Genomic DNA, 25,034 nt, shown 5'->3' with positions numbered 1-25,034 from the left:
GCCACAAGCCAGGGCCTCGCCTTGTTTCCGCCAGGGAAAACTTAATCCAGGCCAAGTTGTGATCTGTGAAATGGGAAACTTTTATGCCGGAGTCACTGACAATCTTTCACCAACGGCGAGACACGTAAATTCTATTGAGCCGGGATTGTGATATATGACCACCTCTGATACTCGTATACGTGAATGTTCTGTCTGTGGGGTGTTGTATGTGCCAAGTATCCCTCAAGTTTAACAGTGTTATGGTTTGTTGTAATATTCTTACAGAGGGATTATGCGGCTCCTGACCTATTCAATCAAGGGAGGGGTTTAGAGTGCAATTAAAGTCTCCTCCAAGAATTACACACTCTTCACCAGGCAAGGTGAGCATGAATCTCTGCAACCGGTTGAAGAAAATCCCCCTTGCAACTCCTACACAAGGTGCATAAATGTTGACGAAATTGACAACAAATTCTTCAAACTTTGCTTTTATATGTAGCAACCGCCCCACACTGGCTTCCTTTATGACAAGTATTTCAGGTTTCCTCTTTGGTGAAAAGAGGGTAGCCACTCCACAAGATGTGTCCGTTAGGTGACTGAAAAAGGCCAAGCCTTCCCATTGGTTTTCCCATCAGGATGCAGCCTCTGGGGTCGTGTGGGTTTCCTGCAAAAAGGTTACTTCAAGTTTTTCCTTCACACAGAATGACAATACCTGGTGCACACGGAATGCATCCTTACAGCCATTGACATTCAATGATCCTATTCGTAAGTTTGATGTCATTATTGTATTGAGAGTTTTGTTTCTGTGAAATTCATCCTCCTAAACGAATTTATATTCAGGCCCGTAACTCAACAGCTTTGCTAGAAACTTCCTGACTCGGGCTTGTTTGGCCGAGCCTGAAGTCCTTGTTTTATGTCCCTCTCTCCTTAGTGCATACAAGGACTGCACTAGCAAATCATAATCTTTCCACCGTTTCAGCGCATTTTCCACTTTCTTCCTGCTATGCAAGCTTTGTTCCAGGAACTCGAGTATCTCCTGGCTGGGAATGCAGGAATGGCGTCCTGCAGGTAGGTCTGTCTCTAAACCAGTCAGTGACCCTTGATAGTCTTCCCCATCACCAATACTTTCCTCATCATCGCTGTCTGGAGGTTCAAGATCCTTCTCCTTTGGTGTGTTTGTACAATGTGTCAAGTCTTCTGCCATGTCGTCTCTCAAGGCTGACTTGGCATAATCTTCTGGCGCAGAGGAACGCTCCTTTGGCTCTGATGCGGCGGACGTTGCTACACCTGTGGGAATGGATGCCTCCTCCTCAATTGGTATAGGAGATCCAACCTTTTGGGGTGGTAAAATAGAGATGTGCTCAACTATTCCCCTTTCTGCGCCAACAGTGAGTGAAGTGACATCACCTGAGATGTCGGTCAGTGCCAGCAACTTTATTGATGCTTGTGTGTCTGGTTCCCTCTCTCTGTCTGTCCCACCGATGAATGCTACTTCAGAATCCTTTGAAACTTCGGTGTTAATCCTTCGGTTCAGAACTGCTCTTGTAGATGTTTCAATCCCTGGTTTATTTTGAAGCTTCGTTGCAGTTGTTGTTATTGGATGCATTTTCTCAGGAGCCAACATCACAGTATCGTTTGGCCCTGTCAAGTCAGATACCTTTAGGTTGTTTGTCTTTACCGTGCTGGGTTTACTACCTGACGGTCTCCTTTCCTGTTCATTCTTCAAACTGTCTTTGGGTGGATCTGAGAGAGAAGACTCTCCATATCCTGTCGTTTGATGAATAGTTTCCTCTTCTTCTTCTTCTTCTTCTTCTTCCATTTCTTCAGATTGGGTTACCACTCTTTTCTCCTTCAGAATACTAGGCTTTACAAATCCCTTTGACACATTACCTCCCGTGTCATCCTCAATTGTACCAGGGTGTTCCGTGGTCCCATCCTCTGCGGGTTCTGATTTCCTCTTCTGTGCTCTCTTTGCCTTCCCTGCTCCCACTGCCTGCCATTGATTTATGGCAGTGGAAGAGTTGGGATGAGAAGCTGGTATAGAACTTTCTTGAGGGTCCACTGCCCTCGAGCACAAAGGAGCAACCACCTCTCTTAGGTTACCTTCAGTGACGCTGGGATCCTCTCGAGGCTGATCTGGACGTTGAGGAGCTGCAACCTCTTTAATGATAGTGGGGCAGTCTGCTCTCCTGTGATCCTTCGCTTTGCATACAAAACAACGGGCTTCGTTTGTCATATAAAACACCCTGTAATTATTTCCATCAAAAGGAATAACAAACGACCCCTCACATTCAGCATCCTTTCCCAATTCAATGGAGACTTGTCTTTTAAAAGACCAGACATGTTGTAGGGAGGGCTCATGACAGCCCAAAGACACAGGCTTGATGAGTGATCTCAACACTCCCAGTCGTTCCAGGAAAGGCACCACGACATTGTCAGGCACGTAAGGAGGTATATTAGATATAATTATCCTTGTACCAAGACTTGAGAGCGGCTCGACTTGTACAAAGAGTCCTCCCACACTAATCCCTTTTTCAATGGCTTTGTTTGCTGCAGCCTCCGAGTTAAGAAAGAACACAGCTTGTCCATACATTTTCGAGGCTGCAACTATCGTTGCTGGATCAACCACACTAGTGAGTGCGTTTACATAGGCCTCTATTTGGGTGATTTGTCCCAACTCGCATTTCACCCCGTGCTTCCTTGTTAACGCCTTAAACGGGTGGGCAGGGCGGTTCCCACCTGCACCAGAGGTAGTGGCGGCCATTTTTGCCCATGTACCATCCAGAGGCATGATTACTATTACCGGTATATTTCCCGTCAAATGAAAATGAAAAAAAATATATCAATTAGCTCGTTCACGAGCTTCTGCTTATTTTAGCACGACCGGACCGGTATGCTAAAGATTAACTCAAAAGGATAATCAAACGCGCGTTGAGCAAATAACTTATCGGCTTAATCGCCAAAACTATGCAAATTTAGCACAGAAAGTCAAGGGTGATTAAGCAAAAACAAGGAAGTCAAACAGTTTGTGATACGCCGCAAATCGGGCGCGGCAAAACTAGTCCCACACGGGTGCGGCCGCACGCCGCGGCTAGGCCCGGACACAAAAGGACTAATAACTCAAACGTGACGTCAAAGTAAACTAACAAAATGAACCAACTCGGTTCAAATAACCCAAATAAACCAAAAATACAAACGAAAACGGAAGAGGATGAGAAGGAAATGTCGAAAATAGCACGGCTCGAGGAGCAGCAAAATGGCGTGGCGTGGCGTAGTAGTAGTAGTAGTAGTAGTAGTAGTAGTAGTAGTAGTAGTAGTAGTAGTAGTAGTAGTAGTAGTAGTAGTAGTAGTAGTAGTAGTCAGAGTATAGCATAGTATTGATAGTTGCTTTGTTGTCGTTTAAACGGAGGCTAAAGTCAAATCTCAAAAGCTGACAATTATGTATTAATAGCTGATCGTTGAATTTCTTTCACTTGCCAAATATAAAAATGGAATGATTTAAGCAGCAAAAATACAGCCTAATTTTCAGTAACTTTTGTGGAGGCAAAATTCTGTGATTTGCAACATCTTGCCTTTGGAAGTCTCCAACTTGCTGCGAAAAGCATGCGACGTCACGTTGGAAACATTTCGTTTCACATTCATCAATGTTCGATACGTTGACTAACGGGCAAACCAATGTATTAAATCAACTTGTAATATTTTGCTTGCCATAGCAAATCGTCATCAAGTATTTTCACAGCACATCAAATGGCCATCAAATTTGTCACTGTTTGCAGCTAATCACATCCACTTTGCATACTGCATGCGTGCTTCTGCAGCCAAACTCTTTTGAGCTAAACACGTGACACAATCATCACTTGAAAGTAGAAATACCTGACACCTTATTAACCGCTTTGCAAATTGTGTTTTACAGCATTGATTGAGCAACTGAGCCGTAATAAAACTTGCCAACAAAAAGCATTTAGCGTGTGGCAAAAGATAAAGTAGCTTCCGAAGTGGAAGATTGTCAGATAGACTTGATACCAGTGGAAAGGTGTGTGTCGAGTTGCGTCCGTAATCAAATTACACCGCAAGACCAAAAAAACACGAAAATAAGCCAATGGAGTACCTCTGTCCAAGCTTCGGTATGCCATTGAGGGGGGCAGGCATGGACCTCACATGAACGCTGAGTGGGAGGCTTTGGAGTCGTGCATGATTTCTCCTTCAACGGAAGGCCGTCACCTCTGAAGCACACCACCTCACGCTTTTCCTTCCCCCCTCCACAACTACGGCTGCATGGAGTCCACTCGCCGACCTGCCAGCTGTGAAAAACAAAGCTCAATTGTAGCCCATTGAATCAGCCAGAACGCGATGCAATACGATCACTTTGGTAATGGAATACGCATTTATATATTTGAAGTTTACAGGCCTGCGAGCATTTCAACTTTTTTTCACCCACCACCGTAATATCGAAAAATATCGCGATGCATTGTACCCATTTCAAAACGTGGCATTTACTTACAGGCTGATCTTAAATGTCCACGGAAGTGTGCATTATTTAAAATGTCAATGTTGTGAGGCTCTTAGCCATCATTTAAACAAGCACAAAGACGCCATTGGTCTTTTTAGATTTCTAAGGCCAATGGTGGACATTAGAAGATCCCAATGCAGAGCATGCTAATATATCACATCCAGGAATGCAGGACAAGGACAGGAGAGAAAAAGATCACTCATTTTATATCAACTACAAGGACATTATCAGACAATAGACAAATTCCAGATCATTCGGGATTTGAACTTAGAATCCCAGCTTTATAAATATGTGGTCAAAAGGGAATGCCAAACAAGTATATTTTTCATGGTTAAGAGGGCATTCTTCAAAAATAAAAAAATTAATAACTTCTTATGTAAGAAAACAGTCGATTTTCCCAAGAATTGTAAATCTCAATTTGAACGTTAACGTTTGAACGTTTGAATCTCTCTAGGCAGGTCTGAGGACCATTATGAGATGTGTCAGTCCACATGAAAGTCCGCTTGGAGTTTGCAAAAAAGCACCTAAAGGACTCTCAGACTATGAGAAACAAGATTCTGTGGGCTTTCCTGTGTCTTTCACTGAGGAGAGGCTTCCGTCTGGCCACTCTGCCGTAAAGCCCAGATCGGTGGAGTGTTGCAGTGATGGTTGTCCTTCCGGAAGTTTTTCCCATCTCCACACAGGATCTCTGGAGCTCAGCCAGAGTGACCATCGGGTTCTTGGTCTCCTCTCTTACCAAGGCCCTTCTCCCCTGATTGCTCAGTTTGGCCGGGCGGCCAGCTCTTGGAAGAGTCCTGGTTGTTCCAAACTTCTTCCATTTAAGAATTATGGAGGCCACTGTGCTCTTGGGAACCTTCAATGCAGCAGAGATTTTTTTGTAGGCTTCCCCAGATCTGTGCCTCGACACAATCCTGTCTCTGAGCTCTGCAGGCAGTTCCTTCGACCTCACGGCTTGGTTTTTGCTCTGATATGCATCGTCAGCTGTGAGACCTTATATAGACAGGTGTGTGCCTTTCCAAATCATGTCCAATCAATTGAATTTACCACAGGTGGACTCCAATCAAGGTGCAGAAACATCTCAAAGATGATCAAGAGAAATGGGAGGTACCTGAGCTAAATTTCAAGTGTCATAGCAAAGGGTCTGAATACTTATGTCAATGTGATATTTCAGTTTTTTCTTTTTAATAAATTTGCAAAACTTTCTAAAATCCTTTTTTCTCTTTGTCATTATGGGGTCATTATGTCTTTGTCAAAACCTGTTCACTTCCTGCCAGCACTCCTTCCAGAGAGTAGATTGATGAGGGAAAAAATGAATTTAAACGATTTCAGCATAAGGCTGCAACATAACAAAATGTGAGAAAAGTGAAGGGGTCTGAATACTTTCTGAATGCACTGTATGTATGTATGTATGTATGTACGTACGTACGTACGTATGTATGTATGTATGTATGTATGTATGTATGTCTCCTCAAACGTACACCAATCAGAGCTGAGGATCTGGTCACATGACAGGGGTCATGTGATTTTGTGATGTCATTACGGCAGTAGGCTGACTCCATACCCCGCCATTTTGATTCCTATACCGTTCAGACCGGACATATAGTTGAACCTGTCATGTATCACAATCTGCATGCTCTACCTTTTCGTTTTTCATTCAGTTTGAAACACAAACAAACACGTGAAACACATGAAGTAAAACAGGTGAAAATAAGGATATTTTACTAGTACCCGACTGCAAAGCCGCAATGAGCCGGCGAAGCCAAATCTTCTTGCCACTATTTTACCCATCACTATGGCATCAGTAGGTTAGGTAGTTGGTAGTAGGTAGGTGTAGTAGGTACCGTACCTTGTTCAAAATGACACCATTTGCATTCTGGATGAGATTAAAATTTATAAAATTTCCTTCTTGATTAATTCGGTGAATTCCGTCTCAACTTCGGATATTTCCGGCCGTGAAAAACTATCCCCTACGGCCGCGAGATTTCTAAAAAATAATTCTTCGTCAATTTTAGAATATTTGACGCCGTTTTCAGCGTCTGAAACGCGGTAATAAGCTTTTTTGAAATATTTTTTCAAATGCTCGAATCGCATTGGTTCCGGTGTTTGGTGACGATTTTCATTGAAGATAACCAGGGCCCGGGGAACGAGATTGGTCTTAAAGTATTTTAATCACAAATTAGAGGTGCATAAGATGGTGAATCAAAAAAAGACGGGTGAAACAAACTCCTATTGAACTTTTTCAATTTGTTATGCATACTTCCGCATCCGCAAGATGGCGGCCTCCAGTGAGCGATTTGGTGCGTCAAAGCTTCGAAATTCTCAAGGGATCCAGCACAATCTGGCTTTTCAACATAATACGTACGCGTTCATTCACAACACCGGCTTCGCCAGCTACTAGTACCCGACTGCAAAGCCGCAATGAGCCGGCGAAGCCAAAGCCTCTTGCCACTATTTTACCCATCACTAAGACATCAGTTGGTTCGGTAGTCGGTAGGAGGTAGGTGTAGTAGGTACCGTACCTAGTTCAAAATGACACCATTTGCATTCTGGATGAGATTAAAATTTATAAAACATCATTCTTGATTAATTCGGTGAATTCCGTCTCAATTTCGGATATTTCCGGCCGTGAAAAACTATCCCCTATGGCCGCGAGATTTCTACAAAATAATTATTCGTCAATTTTAGAATATTTGACGCCGTTTTCAGCGTCTGAAATGTGATAAAAAGCTTTTTTGAAATATTTTTTCAAATACTCGAATCTCATTGGTTCCGGTAATTGGTGACGATTTTCATTGAAGATAACCAGGGCCCGTGCGGGCCCGGGAAACGAGGTTGGTCTTAAAGTATTTTAATTACAAATTAGAGGTGCATAAGATTGTGAATCAAACAGAGACGGGTGAAACAAACTCCTATTGTACTTTTTCGCAATTTTTTTTATGCATACTTCCGCACCTGGAAGATGGCGGCCTCCATTGAGTGTTTTGGTTTTTTAAATATTTTTTCAAATGCTCGAATCTCATTGGTTCCGGTGTTTGGTGACGATTTTCGTTAAAGATAACCAGGCCCGTGCGGGCCGTGGTTGGTCTTAAAGTATTTTAATTACAAATTAGGGGTGCATAAGATTGTGAATCAAAAAAAGACGGGTGAAACAAACTCCTATTGAACTTTTTTCAATTTGTTATGCATACTTCCGCATCCGCAAGATGGCGGCCTCCATTGAGCGATTTGGTGCGTCAAAGCTTCCAAATTCTCAAGGGATCCAGCAAAATCTGGCTTTTCAACATAATACGTACGCGTTCATTCACAACACCGGCTTCGCCGGCTATAACACTCAATTGTTATCGCGGCTGTGGTTGTTGATGTTTGTGGGTTCCTTCTATGTAGTTTTATATATTTTCATATTGCTTCGCAAAATATCGCTATTGTATATATAATTTTTATGCTCATTCCGTGTCCCTTCTAAAGAGTTTCTACTGTCGTGGAATAATAAATGTTTCCGTTCAAACTGCTGTGTGAATAAACCATAGATTAACGCTTCTTCCTCTTCAAACTCGCAAAGAGGCTTTTAGAACTGGCAAACACGTGATTAAACAAACGATTTTTTATGGTGCATATTGTGGTGCTGTGCACACACGACTCGATTGCCAGAGAGGTAGGCCACAACGCGTTGGTACAAACAAAGTCTTTATTAAGAGCTCGCACTTCAGCACTGGGCGGGCTCGAGCTTAGAGCCCGCATATATGTCCCGAGGCCACGCCTTGCCCCCGGGCGTGGCCGATCGGTCGAAAGGCGGGGCATGCGTTTTCGTTCCCTGCCTGGACGCTCGCGCCACCCACTGGTGGGCGGAATTATTGCCCCTTGTGCCCGCCACAATATGTTTGGTTCCTGTGTTTACAGCGTTTGTCTCTCCGTATGTACGTATGACCCTCACATATATATCCTACATACTGGGTGAGTTTTATAACTGACAATTACGCTTCTGAAAGGTAAAATGTCATGCCATTTGGCTTTGCTCGTTATGTTTCTTTAAACACCCTTTCGGGAACGTTCATATATTACGTCATATACCTGGTTGGGACAAATTTATCATACTTGATGATTGGGGGGAACTGAAGTTATGACAACAGGGTGATGATATATGATTTGCACTCCGGCTGCCATAAAACACATCATTCCGAAACACACACGGTGGTGTGTGTCGGGATGGTGCTGAGGTCACTTTGATCGTGTTGACTAACTGACCAACATATAGAATAAACCATACAGTGTCTCAATGCAATCTCTTCACTTCCATGGTGACAGACAGCTTAGAGACTTGGAATACTTCAAAATAATTTAATACTTACATTATCTACTAACTGGTATCTCCACCTAGGTCATACTATCCTCTTCAACTAAAGTATCAAACAAGCTCAGCTACACCAGTGTTAAACTTTCGGTCTTGTTTTCTTTATATAATTTATTGGGGTTTAGGGTTCTCAATGAGTATTTAAATACACTGCCAATCTGCCTCGCACAGATGTCCGTAAAGTTTTTACCCTTTACCCTTTACCCGATTCAAAGTTAGGGTTGTACCATTGCAAAAATGGGGGGGGGGGGGGTGTTGTGGATTTATTTGTACAAAAGGCGGATGCCTTAACCCTAACTATTTAAATAGGTACAAGTAAAAATAGGTACAACCCTAGCTTTGAATCGGGTAAAGGGTGTTAACTTCACGGTGTTACGGTGTTAGTAATTATTGGGTTGCCTGCTGTGTAGATCTCTTATCTTTTATAATGAGGTTAATAATTATGCACTCGGTAATATGGAGATCACCCATTGGCCCAGGGGATGGAGGGGTGTAACTGTTGGACATTTGTTATGTAATTACATCGATCAAATATAGATATCTCAGGTGTTATGTCCCAATCAGCAACGGCCAGGATCACGTGTCAAGTGAGTTCTTTAACTTCCTTTCCTTCCTCTGCTGCTCTATCTCATCAGCTCCAGTCTCTAGGCCAGTGGTTCCCAACCTGGGGGCCATGGTGTATTTCTCGGGGGGCCAAGGGGTAAATTGAACCATACCAAAAATAAAAAAAAATAAAAATGTTTTTATTGTTTTGACTTTGATATTGTTTTTTTTTTTTTTCCTATTGCCGATTTGACGTTATGGCTTCTGGGAGTAAAAAAAGAAAGTATCTTGACGAATACATAGAGTTTGGATTCACGTCCATTACCATGTCTGCCCAAGAGAAATCACAATGTGTGCTGTGTCACAAGGTTTTGAGTACTGAATCCATGAGGCCATCCAAGTTGAAGTTGCACCTCGAGACGAATCACGCACAACATGCAAAGTAGGATCCCAAATTTTTCAGGCGGCAGTAAAGAAATTTAAAGCGACAGAAGTTGGATGAGGGAGGAGCTTTTCAACAACAAAATGTAGCAACTGTCCAGGCTTCTTATGAAGTTTCTGGTTCTTGGCAAAGCAGAGGCTCGCAAAGTTGAACAGGTGTCTTTATCGAATACCGTATTTTCCGGTGTATCAACCGCGGCTTTTTACCGACGGGAAAACCCTAAAAAATGGGGTGCGGTTGATACACAGTAACAGAGAAATTTGTGCATTGATAAACTGTCATATCAACGGGACGTAATCTTTATATTACTTTGGGGTTGCGGGGATACAATGATGAATGATCGTCAATTACGTTACTAAGGTAGGTTCAACGCCGATTACTGCTGCCAGTCAAAATACAAGAAAGTTTGAAGTTTGTAATATTTGATTTTTCTATGCGTGTTTGTGAAAATGTGTACTTTCACTAGTCCTCTTTGAATGACAGGTCACATAGTGAATAGAGTGTGCTAAATAAAGACAGGATTAAGTCACAAAACAAAAGCGTCAACATGGTAAACAGGATGTTTTGCATGGGACATTATGACGTACCTATTGTCTAACCAACGCCGCGGTAAGGCCACATAAAAATAAAAAGTTGTTGAGCGTCCTTTTTTCTCAAACGTTCGGGTAGGGAGGGAGGTTTTTATTTTTATTTTTAATATTTTTTTCCTACTTTCCATTGAGTTTTGTTGACATGGAAAAATATGAAATAAAGACTCCTTACTCCTCAAAATGATTTTATTTCTTCATTCATCGGGTTCCATCCTGTGATCCGTGGCCGTGTCTGCAGCCAACACAAATTTGAGAAATGAGCCAAGAGTCTTTGTCACATCAGAAACTTTGCAAGCTGGTGAAACTTTCGTCATGTCAGTTTTACTGGGGCCGGCGAATACTTTGACAAAAGTACCGCGTGTATCGTCAGGCAATGGCTCCCTATCCCCATCATACTTGCCGTCTGAGAACTCTGCATAGAAGTCCGAGATTGTAACATCCAACTCGATATTGCACGCAAACCAGTCCTTCACCGTCTTGGAAGAGCCCTCACGGGCTATTGATGCGATCACAATAGGCATTTCAAGCCGATTCTAGCACGAATCAATACAGATTTCAGCGGGGAAAATCTCACACAATAGCCACCATGAATGGCCAACGTAAAATGGGTGAAGTTGCCCGAGGCACTTGCGACGCTCTGCGCAGCACGCACTGCGCATGCGGTGCAGAACGGCGCCAAATTTGAATGTGAAAAGATCGTTTTTTATGATTTTTTTCAAAATAAAAAATAAAAAAAGTTTCGGGTCGGGTGTGTTTCGTAGGGTCGGGCGGGGACGATCAACAACTCTTTTTTTAAATCTGGCCTAACCTATTGAAGTCGGCTTTGATGCCGCCGCATGGGCTGGGCGAATGTATAAAACGGAGAGGTCAACGGGGAGTTTCACCATTCGTTCTATCCTGTTCGAGCTACCAAGACCAAGATTCACCATTCGCTTCTATCCTGACCAAGACCAAGCTTCACCATTCGCTTCTATCCTGATCAAGACCACGAGATGGCACCGCGATCATTCACAGCAGCTTTCAAGCTCCATGCCTGCAGGTTTGCAGAAGAGTTTAGTAATCGGGCGGCCGGCCGACACTTCGGAATCGACGAGTCCGTCATTAGACGCTGGAGATGATGCCGAAGAAGAAGAAGGCGATGAGGGGCAAAGCAGCCCAGTGGCCGGCCTTGGAGGAGAGACTGCTAATGTGGGTGAGAGAGAGGCGAGCCGAGGGACACGCCATCGCGACACTAGCGTTGCGACTCCAGGCCCGACTCATCGCCAGGGAAACAGGGGTCGATGACTTCACGGCCAGTACGTCTTGGGCATACAGGTTCATGGGTCGTCATGGCCTTTCCATTCGCTGGCGAACCCACATCACACAGAGTCTCCCTGATGACATAGCAGAGAAGACTGCGGCGCTGTTGGTCGGAGTGGATGCTGTCGGGGGACAAGACCTTCACCAAGACTGGGAGGATGAGGAAGGTGGACCTCCCGACGATCTGTAGCTGGATACTGAAGGTCTGGGAGGAGTTGCCGGCAGCCATCATCGAGCGGGCCTTCCTCAAGGGCTGCATATCTAATGCCCTTGATGGCACTCAAGATGACATCATCTGGGAGGATGAAGTGGCAGTGACCGACAATGGAGAAGAGGATAACGACGACGATGATCTCGCCTACCCAGACTCGGATGATGATCTTCGTAATGTCTTCCCTGAAGAAACAGATGATGAGGACTTCTTCGGATTTTAGAGCCTAAACCCAACGGCCCTTTTCCGACGATGGAGAAGAGGATAACGACGACGAGGATCTCGCCTAACCCGACTCAGATTGGACTGAAGAAACGGATGACGAGGACTTCTTCGGATTTTAGAGACTAAACCCAACGGCCCTTTTCAGGGCCCCACATTGGCAAAAGCCAAAACCCAACGGCCCTTTTCAGGGCCCCACATTGGCAAGAGCCAAAACCCAATGGCGCTTTTCAGGGCCCCACATTGGCAAGAAAGAATAATTATAATGTTTTTTAAAATTATCTTTCAACTCATTTCATGTATTTTCACTCTTTCTCTGTCTTCAGTTTCTCTTTCCTTTCATCATATTTCGCTTTCCATTTTATTTATTTATTCTCTTCTCTTTTTTAAATTTTCCTGATTTTCTTTTTCCCCTCGAAAATCTTATTTTTTTTTCTTTTTTTTTGAAGTCGAAAATCGGGGGTGCGGTTGATACACGGGTGCGGTTGATACACCGGAAAATACGGTAACACAGTGCAGCATCGTATCCGTGACATGTCGGAAGATGTGAAACAACAGATCATCAATGAGATTAAGGCGGCGCCTTTCGGCTTGTTTTCTTTTCAACTTGATGAATCGACCGATGTTAGTTCCTGCTTCCAGCTACTGGCATTCGTTCGCTATGTCAAGGGAGATGATATCAAGGAAGAATTTTTGTTCTGCAGTGCCCTGGAAACAACGACAAAAGCTAACGATGTCATGGAAAAAATGAAGTTGTTCTTCGATGCGAGAGGGATTCAGTAGGAGAATGTATGCAGTGTCTGTGCTGACGGTGCTCCTGCCATGCTTGGTTCCAAATCCGGATTCCAAGCAAAAGTGAAGATACTGGCACCACAAGCGAAAGAAACCCACTGTATGATTCATCGCTACACCCTGGCTTGTAAGACTTTCCCTCTCTCATTGAAGAAAGTTCTTGAAGTCGTAATCAAAATTGTGAACTACATCAAGGCAGGGGCTCTCAACACCTGAATGTTCAAGGAGCTGTGCAAAGACATGAATGCGGAACATGAAACGTTGTTGTACTATACTGCTGTATGCTGGCTTTCGAAAGGGAATGTTCTGAACCGCATCTTTGAACTTCGTGCGGAAGTCAAACATTTCTTGAATCTTCAAGGGAAACATGACCTCCTGCAGCATTACGACGAAGAATTGTGGAACGAACGACTTGCTTATCTTGCTGACATTTTCAAGCAGCAGAACCAGCTGAACCTCAAGCTCCAAGGAAGAGCGACTAATATTATTCTTTTCCACGATCATCTCAGAGGATTTGTTGCCAAGCTACAAAACTGGCACAGGAAAGTGAACACAGGAAACATTGCTGTGTTCAAAAGAATGTCTGAATTGCATGACAGCATGGGAAAAGAGCTTGATCCCATACTGAAAAATGACATTCTTGAGCATCTGCAGTCACGGGAGCTAGAATTTCATAAGTATTTTCCTGATTTAGACGACAATGAGGCAAAAATTGTGAGGAATCCTTTTTCCGTCAACCTTTGCGTGGAGAGCATGCCCTTGATGGCAATGCAAGATGAATTCCTGGATCTCCGAAACGATTCATTTGCCAAAGACACATTCGAAGAGAAGAGCTTGACAGAGTTTTGGGTGGGAATGGGTCGCTACCCTAATATCAGCCAGATAGCTATCCGGGTGCTTCTGCCATTCTCGTCTACCTATCTCTGCGAAGCGGGGTTTTCCATGCTGTTGAATATCAAATCGAAACAGCGTAATCGGCTCCATGTGGAAGATGACCTCCGCTGTGCCCTGACTGTGACTCAACCATGGATACCCCAATTGTTAGCTAAAATGCAATTTCAGCCATCTCACTTGGCCATTGTATCTCTATTGTATCTATCACAGCCATCTCACTTAGCCATTGGTAGCTAAAAACATTGCCTCAAACAGGGGACCATGATTGTCATGGGGCCCACAAGGCTAACCCCCGCTCTAGCGGGGAAAAATGGCCTTAAAACGATCATTCATTCATTCATTCAATTCATTTTCACTGAGTTTTTAATTCACTTTTACGGTGAATGCACCGCGTCCCTAGTGTTGATTACCTGAGTTGTTGTCGAATTGAGTTTCTTTTTGTGAGATTATAACACACTGTGTTAAATACAGATACAACAGAGGCTTTTAGTTTTCACATATTCTTGACTTGGAACCTTTTCATACTGTTTTCTTGTGTGACAGTTCTATTTTATGCTGTACATAGTGTTGCTACTGATAATATTAAAATCTCATATCAAACATGCATCATTCGAGCGACATTGCTTTGTTTGCTTCTTCCAAAAACGATGTAGTTGGGAGCCAGTAAGGAACAGAAAAAAACCATGGAACTAAATGTTCATGTTGGCAACTTGGAATTCCTCATTTTCTGTGTAATAATTTACCAATTCTCATACAAACAAAATAGCCAATTAAAGGAAAAAACACCTCTCAGAATGCACCACAGAGCATCAAGAAATCCAAAAAAATTCTGGGGGACATGCCCCCAAACCCCCCTAGCCTGCTTACACGCGCTCCGCCGCTCAACCCTCGTGAAAGGGATGGGGGTGCTAGGGATGTGCTCTGGGAGCCATAACACAAAAAAGGTTGGGAACCCCTGATCTAGGCCATATAAATACCACACCACGCTGCATGCAGACTTGATGTAGTTTTTGTTAACTACCTTGTAGCATAGCATACCTGCCTGCTCTACTTCAGCATTAGTTTACCTTTCACTAAGCCCAGGTCTGCTTGGACCAGGGCGGGTATTATACGTTCGTTTTATTATTGCCAAATTGTACTAATATTATTATTGTTGTTCATATTAATAGTATTATTAAATGCTTTGTTACAATGTTATCATTGTTTTTGTTATTTATTTTGTAATAGGAATACAATGTCATGGAAAAGACCTATTAAACTGCTTTATACACCTTAACATGGCCCGAGTTTAGAAACAGGAATTCTTCCGGATTCTTTGTAGTTAATTAGCCTGATCATCTCAGGAGATCATAACTACATATATTCTCATTTTGAACGGGTTCCAGGGCTCTGCTGCTGATCTCGCTGGGGAAGCTTAGAGCTCTTTCATATGGCCCCCACAATAGGAATTTCTGACTATGTCATTGCCTGCAGGGGGCGATATTTTTGACCTTCGCCCCGAGCGCCACAAACCATTACAACGCCACTGGGTATAACTATAAAGTAGCACAGTGAAACAGCTTAATTACCTGCGGTAATGAAACGACTCATCTTGCATCGCTTTACATCATAGTCACCAAACGTTGTAGTCATTACTCATTAACAATGTCTGGGAATTAAGATCGGTCCAGTGCAAAAAATATCAAATAAATTGTTTTGGCCCCATCTCTCAATGACAAAGAAACAATTAAAAAATTCAAGGATCTGGAATCAGATTTGGATCTTCACCAAAATCTAAACAATTGGTCCTTGCCCCATAAGCTATCTATTCAGCAAGTTTAGTACAAATTCCTCCACAACCTTTTGAGATGTCATGTCAACAAGCAGACAAACAGACAGACAGACAGACATGGGTGAAAACCTAACTTCCTTCCAGCTTTGGTGGGCGGAGGTAAAAAATAGAAGTTTATTATAGATATAAATATAGAAACTGGGTGATGGTCAGATAGATCGCTGATATCTGCAGGTGGTGCTGTCAGTACAATGGAAGTCAAATTGTTCTTGAGTTATCTTACTACAATTCACCAAATGTCTGCCTGTCTATCTGTTCCCAGGTACCGCAAAAACGGCTGAACCGATCGCAACGAAATTTTGGGTGGGTAATCCTGGGACCCCCTGGAGTAAAATAGGCTATATTGTTTTTCCAATTAGGAATTTTTTTCCCAATTTTCCAGTTTTTCCAAACACGATGGAATAATATTTACCGATATGAACAGTGATGTGGCTTTTATTGAAATTTTACAAATACTGTTTAGATTTTAATGATTTGTGTGTGATATGATTTAACAGATGTTTATATAAATCGTTTAAAATAAAAAAGCCTTCAATTTCTGATATTTTGCCTTTTCATTTGGGTCTCCCAATTGAAGCCCCGCCCATTGGGTGGGTACCGTTGCTAGTATTAAAAATATCAGTTTAATCTCGGCCAATTTAGTTCGCTTGAAACAATATTGGGTGTATTGGCAACCTGCTTGAGCCGTCAGACGACTGATGCACCAACGTTTCGTTTGCAAACAACATAAAAATACAACTTTTGAAGAACACCATTCACCACATGTCTGTGGACGATTCACCACATATGGCTAGTGTATTGGACAACCCTGATAACTACAATGTACTACATCCAGCATCAGCCACCATTTATCTCAGCACTGAAACCTTTCTTCTGAAGTGTCCTTAACCCTAGATAAGTGTACCCCTGGGTATACCCATCCGTGCAGCATGGGTATACCCAGGGGTACACCTATCTAGGGTTAATGAAGTGACTGCTGTTAACCTCTTCAGCAGATACCAAACCTTTTCACATAAGTAGTTTTTGTTCATTCTGGGGAATAAGTGGAAGTCACTTGGACTTAAATCTCCATTGAATACGGCGGCGAGTGAGACAAAACGTTTTACTCCCGGACCTCTGGATGCGTTAGGACACTGCAGGTCTCGGATTATCATACAAAACTATATGGTCATACCTTCCATTCAGTGTTTGACTCCGTGGAACTGCCCGGTTTAGCAAAGTCCCAATGTGGTCAGAAAATCGATTGTGAATCACCTTGATGATACCTCGTTGATGTTTGTCCTATTTGGATGTGGAGAAGTTGGCCTTTTTACACTCTGCTGCACAAGAAATCAATTCCAGCTTGCAGTTGTGGCACCAGGTTGCATCTCCAGCAATGATGAACTCCAAGTAAGAGTTTCCTTCCCAATGACAATGCCAAAGATGCTGTTGATATACACTGCAAACAGGCTGGGCTTCTGCTACTCCATGAGGATGCAGCCATTTGCCGTCAACTTTTATTTCCACAAATATCCAGTGACAGTGATAAACTGTTGATTTGGATGTTCCCCTACTTTATCACATGTTCTTAATAATGATATATCAGTCTTGAAGCAATAGTTATTCATAACAGGGACATTGTCCAATTGATATTTTTGGTATCATCTAGTGCAAGACCAACTCAAGCATGGCCCATAGTTCTGCTTTTTGCAGCAATCTGCTTTTTGAAAAGAGTAAAAAAGGAAAAAGAGTGACAAGTGTTTGGAAAGAGATGAAAAGGTAAATAGTTCCTGAGTTTGGCAGTGGAAGGGAAGAAACAAACATTATAAATAACGGCCCACCCTTGAGTTGCCATATGACCACACAATAATCATGCCATGTAGTGGCTTGTCGAGTATTTTGTGGACTTTCACCAAATCCTTTTTGACGAGAATAAATGCAAAAGTGTGAGTCGTAAGTATGCTCATAATTTGAACAAACTTTTGCTGTCACATGGAACAGGTAGTTGAACATGACAACTTTATTATTAGTACAAAATGTACATTCTTAGAAATTACTGCTTAACCCTCCAGGCAGTGAAAAGGTCTATGATTGGATTGATCTTACAGTGACATAAAGCCATGTAAATGCCAGTCAGTTAACTAACAAAAGTTATTTGCAGATACATGATGTCGAGTTGGCCTCTAACTGAGTTGGACACAGTTTTTTGAAATCTTTTGAAACGACTTTTTCAATTTTTTGGAAAAAAAAATTCCATTTTCAAAAAGAAGTGACGAATCCCATTTTTCTTCAGAAAGTGGAAATGGAAAGGAAAATATGAATCAAAGATTTTTCAAATTATATGATTTGTTTAAAAGATTCACACTCACAATTCAAAGCAAATCTTTCTTTTTTATGTTTTTAAATTTTTTATCCAAACAAGCCAAATTTTTAGTTACATTTGAGCAATGCAAACCATTATCACGCGCACTATTCTTTTCGCATCCAGCGTTGGAGAAACCCCAGCAGGGGGCAGAATTGGCATGCAGACATAAATTGCTCTGTTCAATGTGCCACAACCATTAGGTCATCAGCATCTCTTAAAAAAAAAAGAAAATTCCAATTAATATGACTCAAAAATAAATATTACGTTTCATGCATTAAATTACTAACACACACTTTACTCTTTCGTCAATGAAAAAATAATCGTCCATGTCACACAATTGTTATTATTATTATTATTATTATTTTTCATATTGGCAAGGCTCATGGAAGAGCTAGTGTGATCTAAATCAGGACAATCTAATCTAAATCAGACTAAATCAGGACACAAAATAACAAAGTGAACAGCAGGAGAATGGGGAAACACCAGTAGCAGGGAGGAGGGAGAAGGTAGATGGAGCCGGACAAATAAGGGATGCAGTTAACGATGAGGGGTAGGGGAGAATGAAAGAGGTGGACAAGATGGATACATAAGCAACATTTGGAGAGGGGAGGTATGGTTTATTAGGTGTAGAAAGGATCATGGTTTTGCATTGGGGATGGCTAGAGATGGTGGTGAACAGCTATCTTTAATACCTGGAGGTCTGGAGCTGAAAGAACCCTATGATGTGACAGTGGGCTGATCAAGTTGGTGAATCGCCATTTTGGTAAGGCTTTTTGGGGTTTTTATGGCGTAGCCCATAGGGCAAAGCAATCTAGAACAGTGTTTGTCCGTCCATATGTATGTATGTATGTTTGTAAGTCCGTATGTTTGTACGTATGTTTGTTTGTAAGTCCCCTCAAACGTATACCAATCAGAGCTGAGGATCTGGTCACATGACAGGGTGATATGATTACATCTGATGTCATTATAGCGGTACGGTGGCTGACTCCGCACATCGCCATTTTTATTCCAATTTCGTTCAGGCCGAATATATCGTCGAACCTGTCATATATCACAATCACCATGCTCTACGTTAACGTTTTTCATTCAGTGTGAAACTCAAACAAACCCATTGTTAAAATGACCATCAAATATCGAAAGCATAGGCGTTACGGGTCTTCCAACGATGCAGTACTTATAGGCCTAAGGCTTCATGGCTCACCTTCAGGCTGCTTCGGACAAATTAGCCCAGGTTTCTTAACCCTTCGATGCAGGCGTCAAAAATCCTACATAAACACAGCCATTGGGCCTCGGAGGCCCAAAATACATATTCGTGTAATGTTTGTTTTATTTTTTAATTTTGATAGATTTTTTTTCTTTAATATCCTTTTTCAATCCAAGTCGATGCTCATGGATGTGTATTTGCTCAAAAAATGTGAATCATTGATCCTATTAGTTGGAAGAATCCCATACAAGGAACGAATCCTTTTTTCTTTTTTTTGCAAAAAAAATTTTTATTCTTGGTTTTTTAACTTTTTTTTCTTTAAATAGTTGAGGCTCATGGAGGAGTATATGCTCAAAATATAAGATTCACTGATCCTTTTATTTCGAATATATATGTCCACTACTGTCAAAAATCCTACACCTATGCAGCCATTGGGCCTCGGAGGCCCCATGAATGTTCCCACTAACCTGAATGAAATTTTCATATTTTTGTCACTGAATTATTTATAACCAAGTTATAGGAGCATATAATGAGGATCATATCAAGAAAATAATGACATAACATAGTAGTACAACAACATTTATGCGGGGCCTCTAAGGCCCCAGGCCTGCATTACTGTCGGATTTTCAGGTTATAAGTGAAGAATGAAGATTTTCCCACAAGCCTGAATGAAATTTTTTTTTTTTATGTCACTGAATTGTGTATAACAACATGAAAGTCGGTGAAAATGAGGCTCATTCCAAAAAAAAAAAAAATTGTACAGCATAGTTTTTGCAATAAAAAAAAAACCTTGTGGGCCTCCGAGGCCCAATCACTGCATGCAAGGGTTAATACAGTATTATTGTTTTCGTAATAATAATAATAATAATAGCGTTTATACTAATAATAGAGTAAATATAATCGTAACACTGCAATCCCTTTGTCGTTATTGCAAAGGTTCTAGATTGAAGCGGTGTATGGTTGGTTCATTGTTGACTCGAAACATAGAATAAACTAATATTGGGATTAGCCGGTATCGTGCGTGTGTCTCGTGGTGAAAGGAGTCCTTAGGTTTTCGCAGTTTTGTTTTTAGCTTATTTTAAGTCATATTTAAATTTAGCAAACGAGGGAGTTCCAATGCTTCAATATGGATTCATTATGACTGTCCAGACACCTTGAGCTCCTTGTATCGCAAGGTTCAGTGCTGGGGTTCTGCCTCTTAGGCCAATATGGTTCTGCAGTGACCGACCCTCTGATGGTCTCAATGCCGGCGAGGTGAACCCTCCCTCACATGCCAGCATAGACTACGTGCCCCTGTTCATGGATGTAGCGGTTTTTGTGATGTTCAGGATCATGACCTTTCGGGCCGCTCTTGCAGTGGGCGGGAGGTTTCTGGCCGTGGATTTCATCGGCGGGGTTTTGAGCAAGGATCGTGATGGAAGAATGCCTGAAAACTTGTAAGTCATGAGTGGTGCCATATTGTTGGCTCTGCATTTTGCCGTTGTGCCCTTGCTGTCCTTCGGCTGCTGGCTGGACGGGAACTGGCCTGGAATTGACGGAATCAGCTCCTGGCTGCACACCTGGCTCTATCTTGTGCACCTGGCTCTCCGTTGCGCACCTGGCTCTCCATTGTGCACCTGGCTCTCCGTTGCGTACCTGGCTCTCCGTTGCGTACCTGGCTCTCCGTTGCGCACCTGGCTCTCCGTTGCGCACCTGGCTCTCCGTTGCGCACCTGGCTCTCCGTTGCGCACCTGGCTCTCCGTTGCGCACCTGGCTCTCCGTTGCGCACCTGGCTCTCCGTTGCGCACCTGGCTCTCCGTTGCGCACCTGGCTCTCCGTTGCGCACCTGGCTCTCCGTTGCGCACCTGGCTCTCCGTTGCGCACCTGGCTCTCCGTTGCGCACCTGACTCTCCGTTGCGCACCTGGCTCTCCGTTGCACACCTGGCTCTCCGTTGCACACCTGACTCTCCGTTGCGCACCTGGCTCTCCGTTGTGCACCTGGCTCTCCGTTGTGCACCTGGCTCTCCGTTGCACACCTGGCTCTGCGATGCGCACCTGGCTCTGTGTTGCATGCTTCTCCTTGGTTTTGTAGGTGACGTTTTGGATCTGCCTTGGCATCAGAGATGGGCACTCCCTTCCTGCCATGGCTGCCCTCCCTCTGCTCATGACTTGATCTGCTCGCCATCGGGTCCACCACTGTGCTCGTTCCTGCACCTCTCCACCCCTCCTCCTGCTGCTTGGTCTGCATGGGGACCTTGGTGTTCTCTGCTGCGGGTGCATGGGACTTCTCCGTGTTTTTCTGCACAAACGCTGTGGATATCGCCAGAGTTGTGGGATGGAGGTCGGGGAGACAGTCAATGTCGCAGCCTCCATGGCTTCTTCGGTCTGGTTAAACTTCATGGGGAGGCTTGGTACGGCTTTTTTTTTTTTTTTTCTCACTACACTTCATGTTGTCTTTGTTGTGCACCACTCTTGCTCTACTCTACCACAATTGATTGTTTTGATCTATTTCATTATTTTAATATTTTAAATTGCAATACTTTATATTGCCTTTCATATTTTCCTTGTGGCCTTTTTGTGTTGAAATAACTTTATATTGGTTTATGCATTTTATAACTTGCATCTTGCTGTGTCTTATATTATTAATTGTAACTTATTATTGTAATCAAAATGCAGTATTTGTAAATTGACTGTAATTCAGCCAATGGCTGCGAAAGTCTTTTTGAAATAAACCGCTTATTATTATTATACTAGTGGGGTCACGCGTGGGAATCCCACGGGCATGGACGTGTGTGACATTTCGACATATTGAGTTAGATTCAAGCAGCCAGCCATGGCATTTCACTCAGGCCAACTGGCACGGTCTTCAAGCAGCCATCAATCATCTGGACTGGTCTCCCATCTCTACTGCCTCTGACATAAATTCTTCCTGGGAATTCTTCCAAAGCAAACTGCTCTCTCTCATGCACAGATTTATCCCATCTCGTCTTCTGTTGTCTTACCCTTCCTCCCGTCCATGGTACACGGAATCTTGTGGTGAGGCTATTGCCCAGAAACAACTTGCTTTCGTCTCCTGGAAAGCAAATCCAACGGAAGGAAATCTCATTTCCTTTCACAAAGCCCGAAACAAGTGTGTGTCCACCCTCAGGAGAGCCAGGAAACAATATCTCTCCGTTCTCAGGACCGAACTCTCTTATCTGTCTCCCTCTTCCAAATCCTGGTGGCGTCTGGTCAAATCTGTTTCTGGTGTTTGTTCCCCCTCCATCCCCTCCCTCACCTCAAATGGCCACACGGCTGACTCCGCGCGTGAAAAAGCTGAATGCCTCAACTCTGTGTTTGCCTCTAAATCTTCTGTCCCAAACCCATCCCTCTCTGTACCCACCGTACCCAGTCGTACCCAGCTGCTCCTGGACTCTGTGTCCTTTCCTCCTGACAAGGTGGAAAAGTTTCTGTCAACCCTCGACTCGGATTCTGCAACTGGACCTGACGGCATCAGCCCATGGGTCCTAAAATCCTGTTCTTCCGCTCTTTCACTCCCTCTCTCTGTTCTCTTCACCCTCTCTTTTGCTCAAGGTCATCTTCCATCTGCTTGGAAATCTGCCAACATCACCGCTTTGCACAAAAAAGGTGCAAAAACAGATCCCAGCAACTACAGAGCAATCAGCCTTCTCCCAATTATCAGCAAAGTCATGGAATCCATCATTGCTTCAGATATGAAATCTTTCCTCTTCTCCAATGGCTTGATCTCTGATCATCAATTTGGTTTCAGACCTGGACACTCTACTCTGGACATGCTGCTTCTGCTTTCTCAACAATGGATGGAGGTCCTCAATGCCAAACAGGAAATTAGAGCAGTCTCCCTTGACATATCACGTGCCTTCGATACGGTCTGGCAGCCCGCTCTGCTCACCAAACTCTCCACTTTTGGTATCAATGGAAATCTCCACGCATGGCTGGCGGACTTCCTCTCTAGTCGTAGTCAACGTGTGGCCCTGAATGGGTTTCTCTCATCTCCTCTTCCTGTTCAGGCTGGAGTTCCACAAGGCAGTGTTCTGGGCCCTGTGCTTTTTCTGGTCTTCATCAATGATCTCTCTGACTCTCTTGAAAATCCTCTGTATCTCTTTGCTGATGACTCTACTCTCTGTCGCTCCATTCTTCATCCCTCAGATCGGCAGTCTGCTGCCTCCTCACTCTCTGCAGACCTGGACAAAATCACAGCCTGGGCAAACAAGTGGAACATGTCTTTCAATCCTGACAAATCTCACACTCTTACGATGTCTCTCTGAAAAGACCGACTGGACAACCCTCCCATCCACTTTCTGAATAATCCTCTCCAAGAAGTTCTGTCACTCAAGCTTTTGGGTCTCACTATCTGCCATGATCTTTCCTGGGAAAACCACATTTCAAATCTGGCCTCCAAAGCCAGTCGCCGACTGGGCATCCTCCGTCGTGCAAAGTCCTTCCTTGGCACACCTGAGCTCCTCACCACATACAAGGCTTTCATCCGCAGCTCAATGGAATACTGCTCTCCCCTCTGGGCTGGTGCTCCTGCCTCACACCTAGCTCGTCTTCACGCTGTTGAAACCAAAGCATTCAGAATCATTGGAATCTCCCGTGATGAAGCTAACTCCAAGGGCCTCTCACTCACTCACCGCAGGCAGGTTGGTGGTCTTTCCATCTTCTACCGACTCCTCTCTGGCCTTGCCCCCCCCAGCTCTCTCTGGGCTCTGTCCCGCAAATATTCCTACAGGTCGCACAAGATCTGCCTGCAACCCTCTTATGGTCAAACTGCCAAAATCAAGACTCTCTGCTCATCTTCACTCCTTCATTCCTCTCTTCTCCCGCCTCTGGAACAAACTCCCTCACTCTCTTCAATCCCACTCCACCCTGCAGGTCTTTAAAACTGCTGTTCACCACCATCTCTTATCTTCCCCCATCCAAAAGCTTGATCTTTTCTACCCCCGCTAATTTCACCCCAATTCCACTTTTTTGAAATACCAACTTCTGTCCTGGAAGTCCTTGGTGTCCTTGTGTTTTATACTTCTCCCTCCACCCCCCACCCCCTCCCCCCAAGCCCTCTCCCTTCCACACATCTCCCTGCTCTCAAATGTTGTGTTTGTGTGCTTCCCCTTCTCTCCCCATCTTGTTTTCTGCTCCCTCTTTTTGTGTGTTTTGTTTGTCTGGTTGATTTGTTTGTGAAGTAAATGTTAGCTCTTTCACGAGCCTCGATTCAGTATACAAAAAAAAAAAAAAAAGAAAAAAAAAAGATGCTGCACCTGTTTCACAATAACACACACACACACACACACACACACACACACACACACACACACACACACACACACACACACACACACACACACACACACACCTCGTTTTTTCATTTCTGTATCTCACAATTCGGTCTCTCTTATTCACACACCCACACAAACACACACACACACACACACACACACACACACACACACACACACACACACACACGCACACACGTACACCGACACACATACACATATACACACATATACACATACACATATATACACACACACGCAACCACACATACACATCCACACACACACACACACACACACACACACACACACACACACACACACACACACGCACACACACATGTACACATACACATATGGATACACACACATACACATATACACACACAGACACATACACATACACACACATAGACACACACACACACACATGCATACACATACACACATATACATACATACACACACACACGTACACACACATGTACACCCACACACATGCACACACATATATATACACATACAGACACACATATATACACATACAGACACACA

At 43.4% G+C, this 25,034-nt stretch overlaps 1 protein-coding gene across 1 annotated transcript in view; it reads right to left on the bottom strand.

The window, feature by feature from the left end:
- LOC137435741 (A disintegrin and metalloproteinase with thrombospondin motifs 16-like) overlaps window positions 1–25,034 on the bottom strand; it is a 257,905-nt gene that overhangs the window by 53,156 nt on the left and 179,715 nt on the right. Inside the window, exon 18 of the mRNA XM_078785110.1 lies at window positions 4,085–4,277. Within this exon, the coding sequence (XP_078641236.1) occupies window positions 4,085–4,277 (193 nt within the window). The remainder of the gene's footprint in view (window positions 1–4,084; window positions 4,278–25,034) is intronic.

Source organism: Myxine glutinosa, chromosome 9, assembly GCF_964187855.1.
Source record: "Myxine glutinosa chromosome 9, kmMyxGlut1.1, whole genome shotgun sequence".
Taxonomy (NCBI): Eukaryota; Metazoa; Chordata; class Myxini; order Myxiniformes; family Myxinidae; genus Myxine; species Myxine glutinosa.
This window is presented reverse-complemented; position numbering and strand designations above follow the sequence as displayed.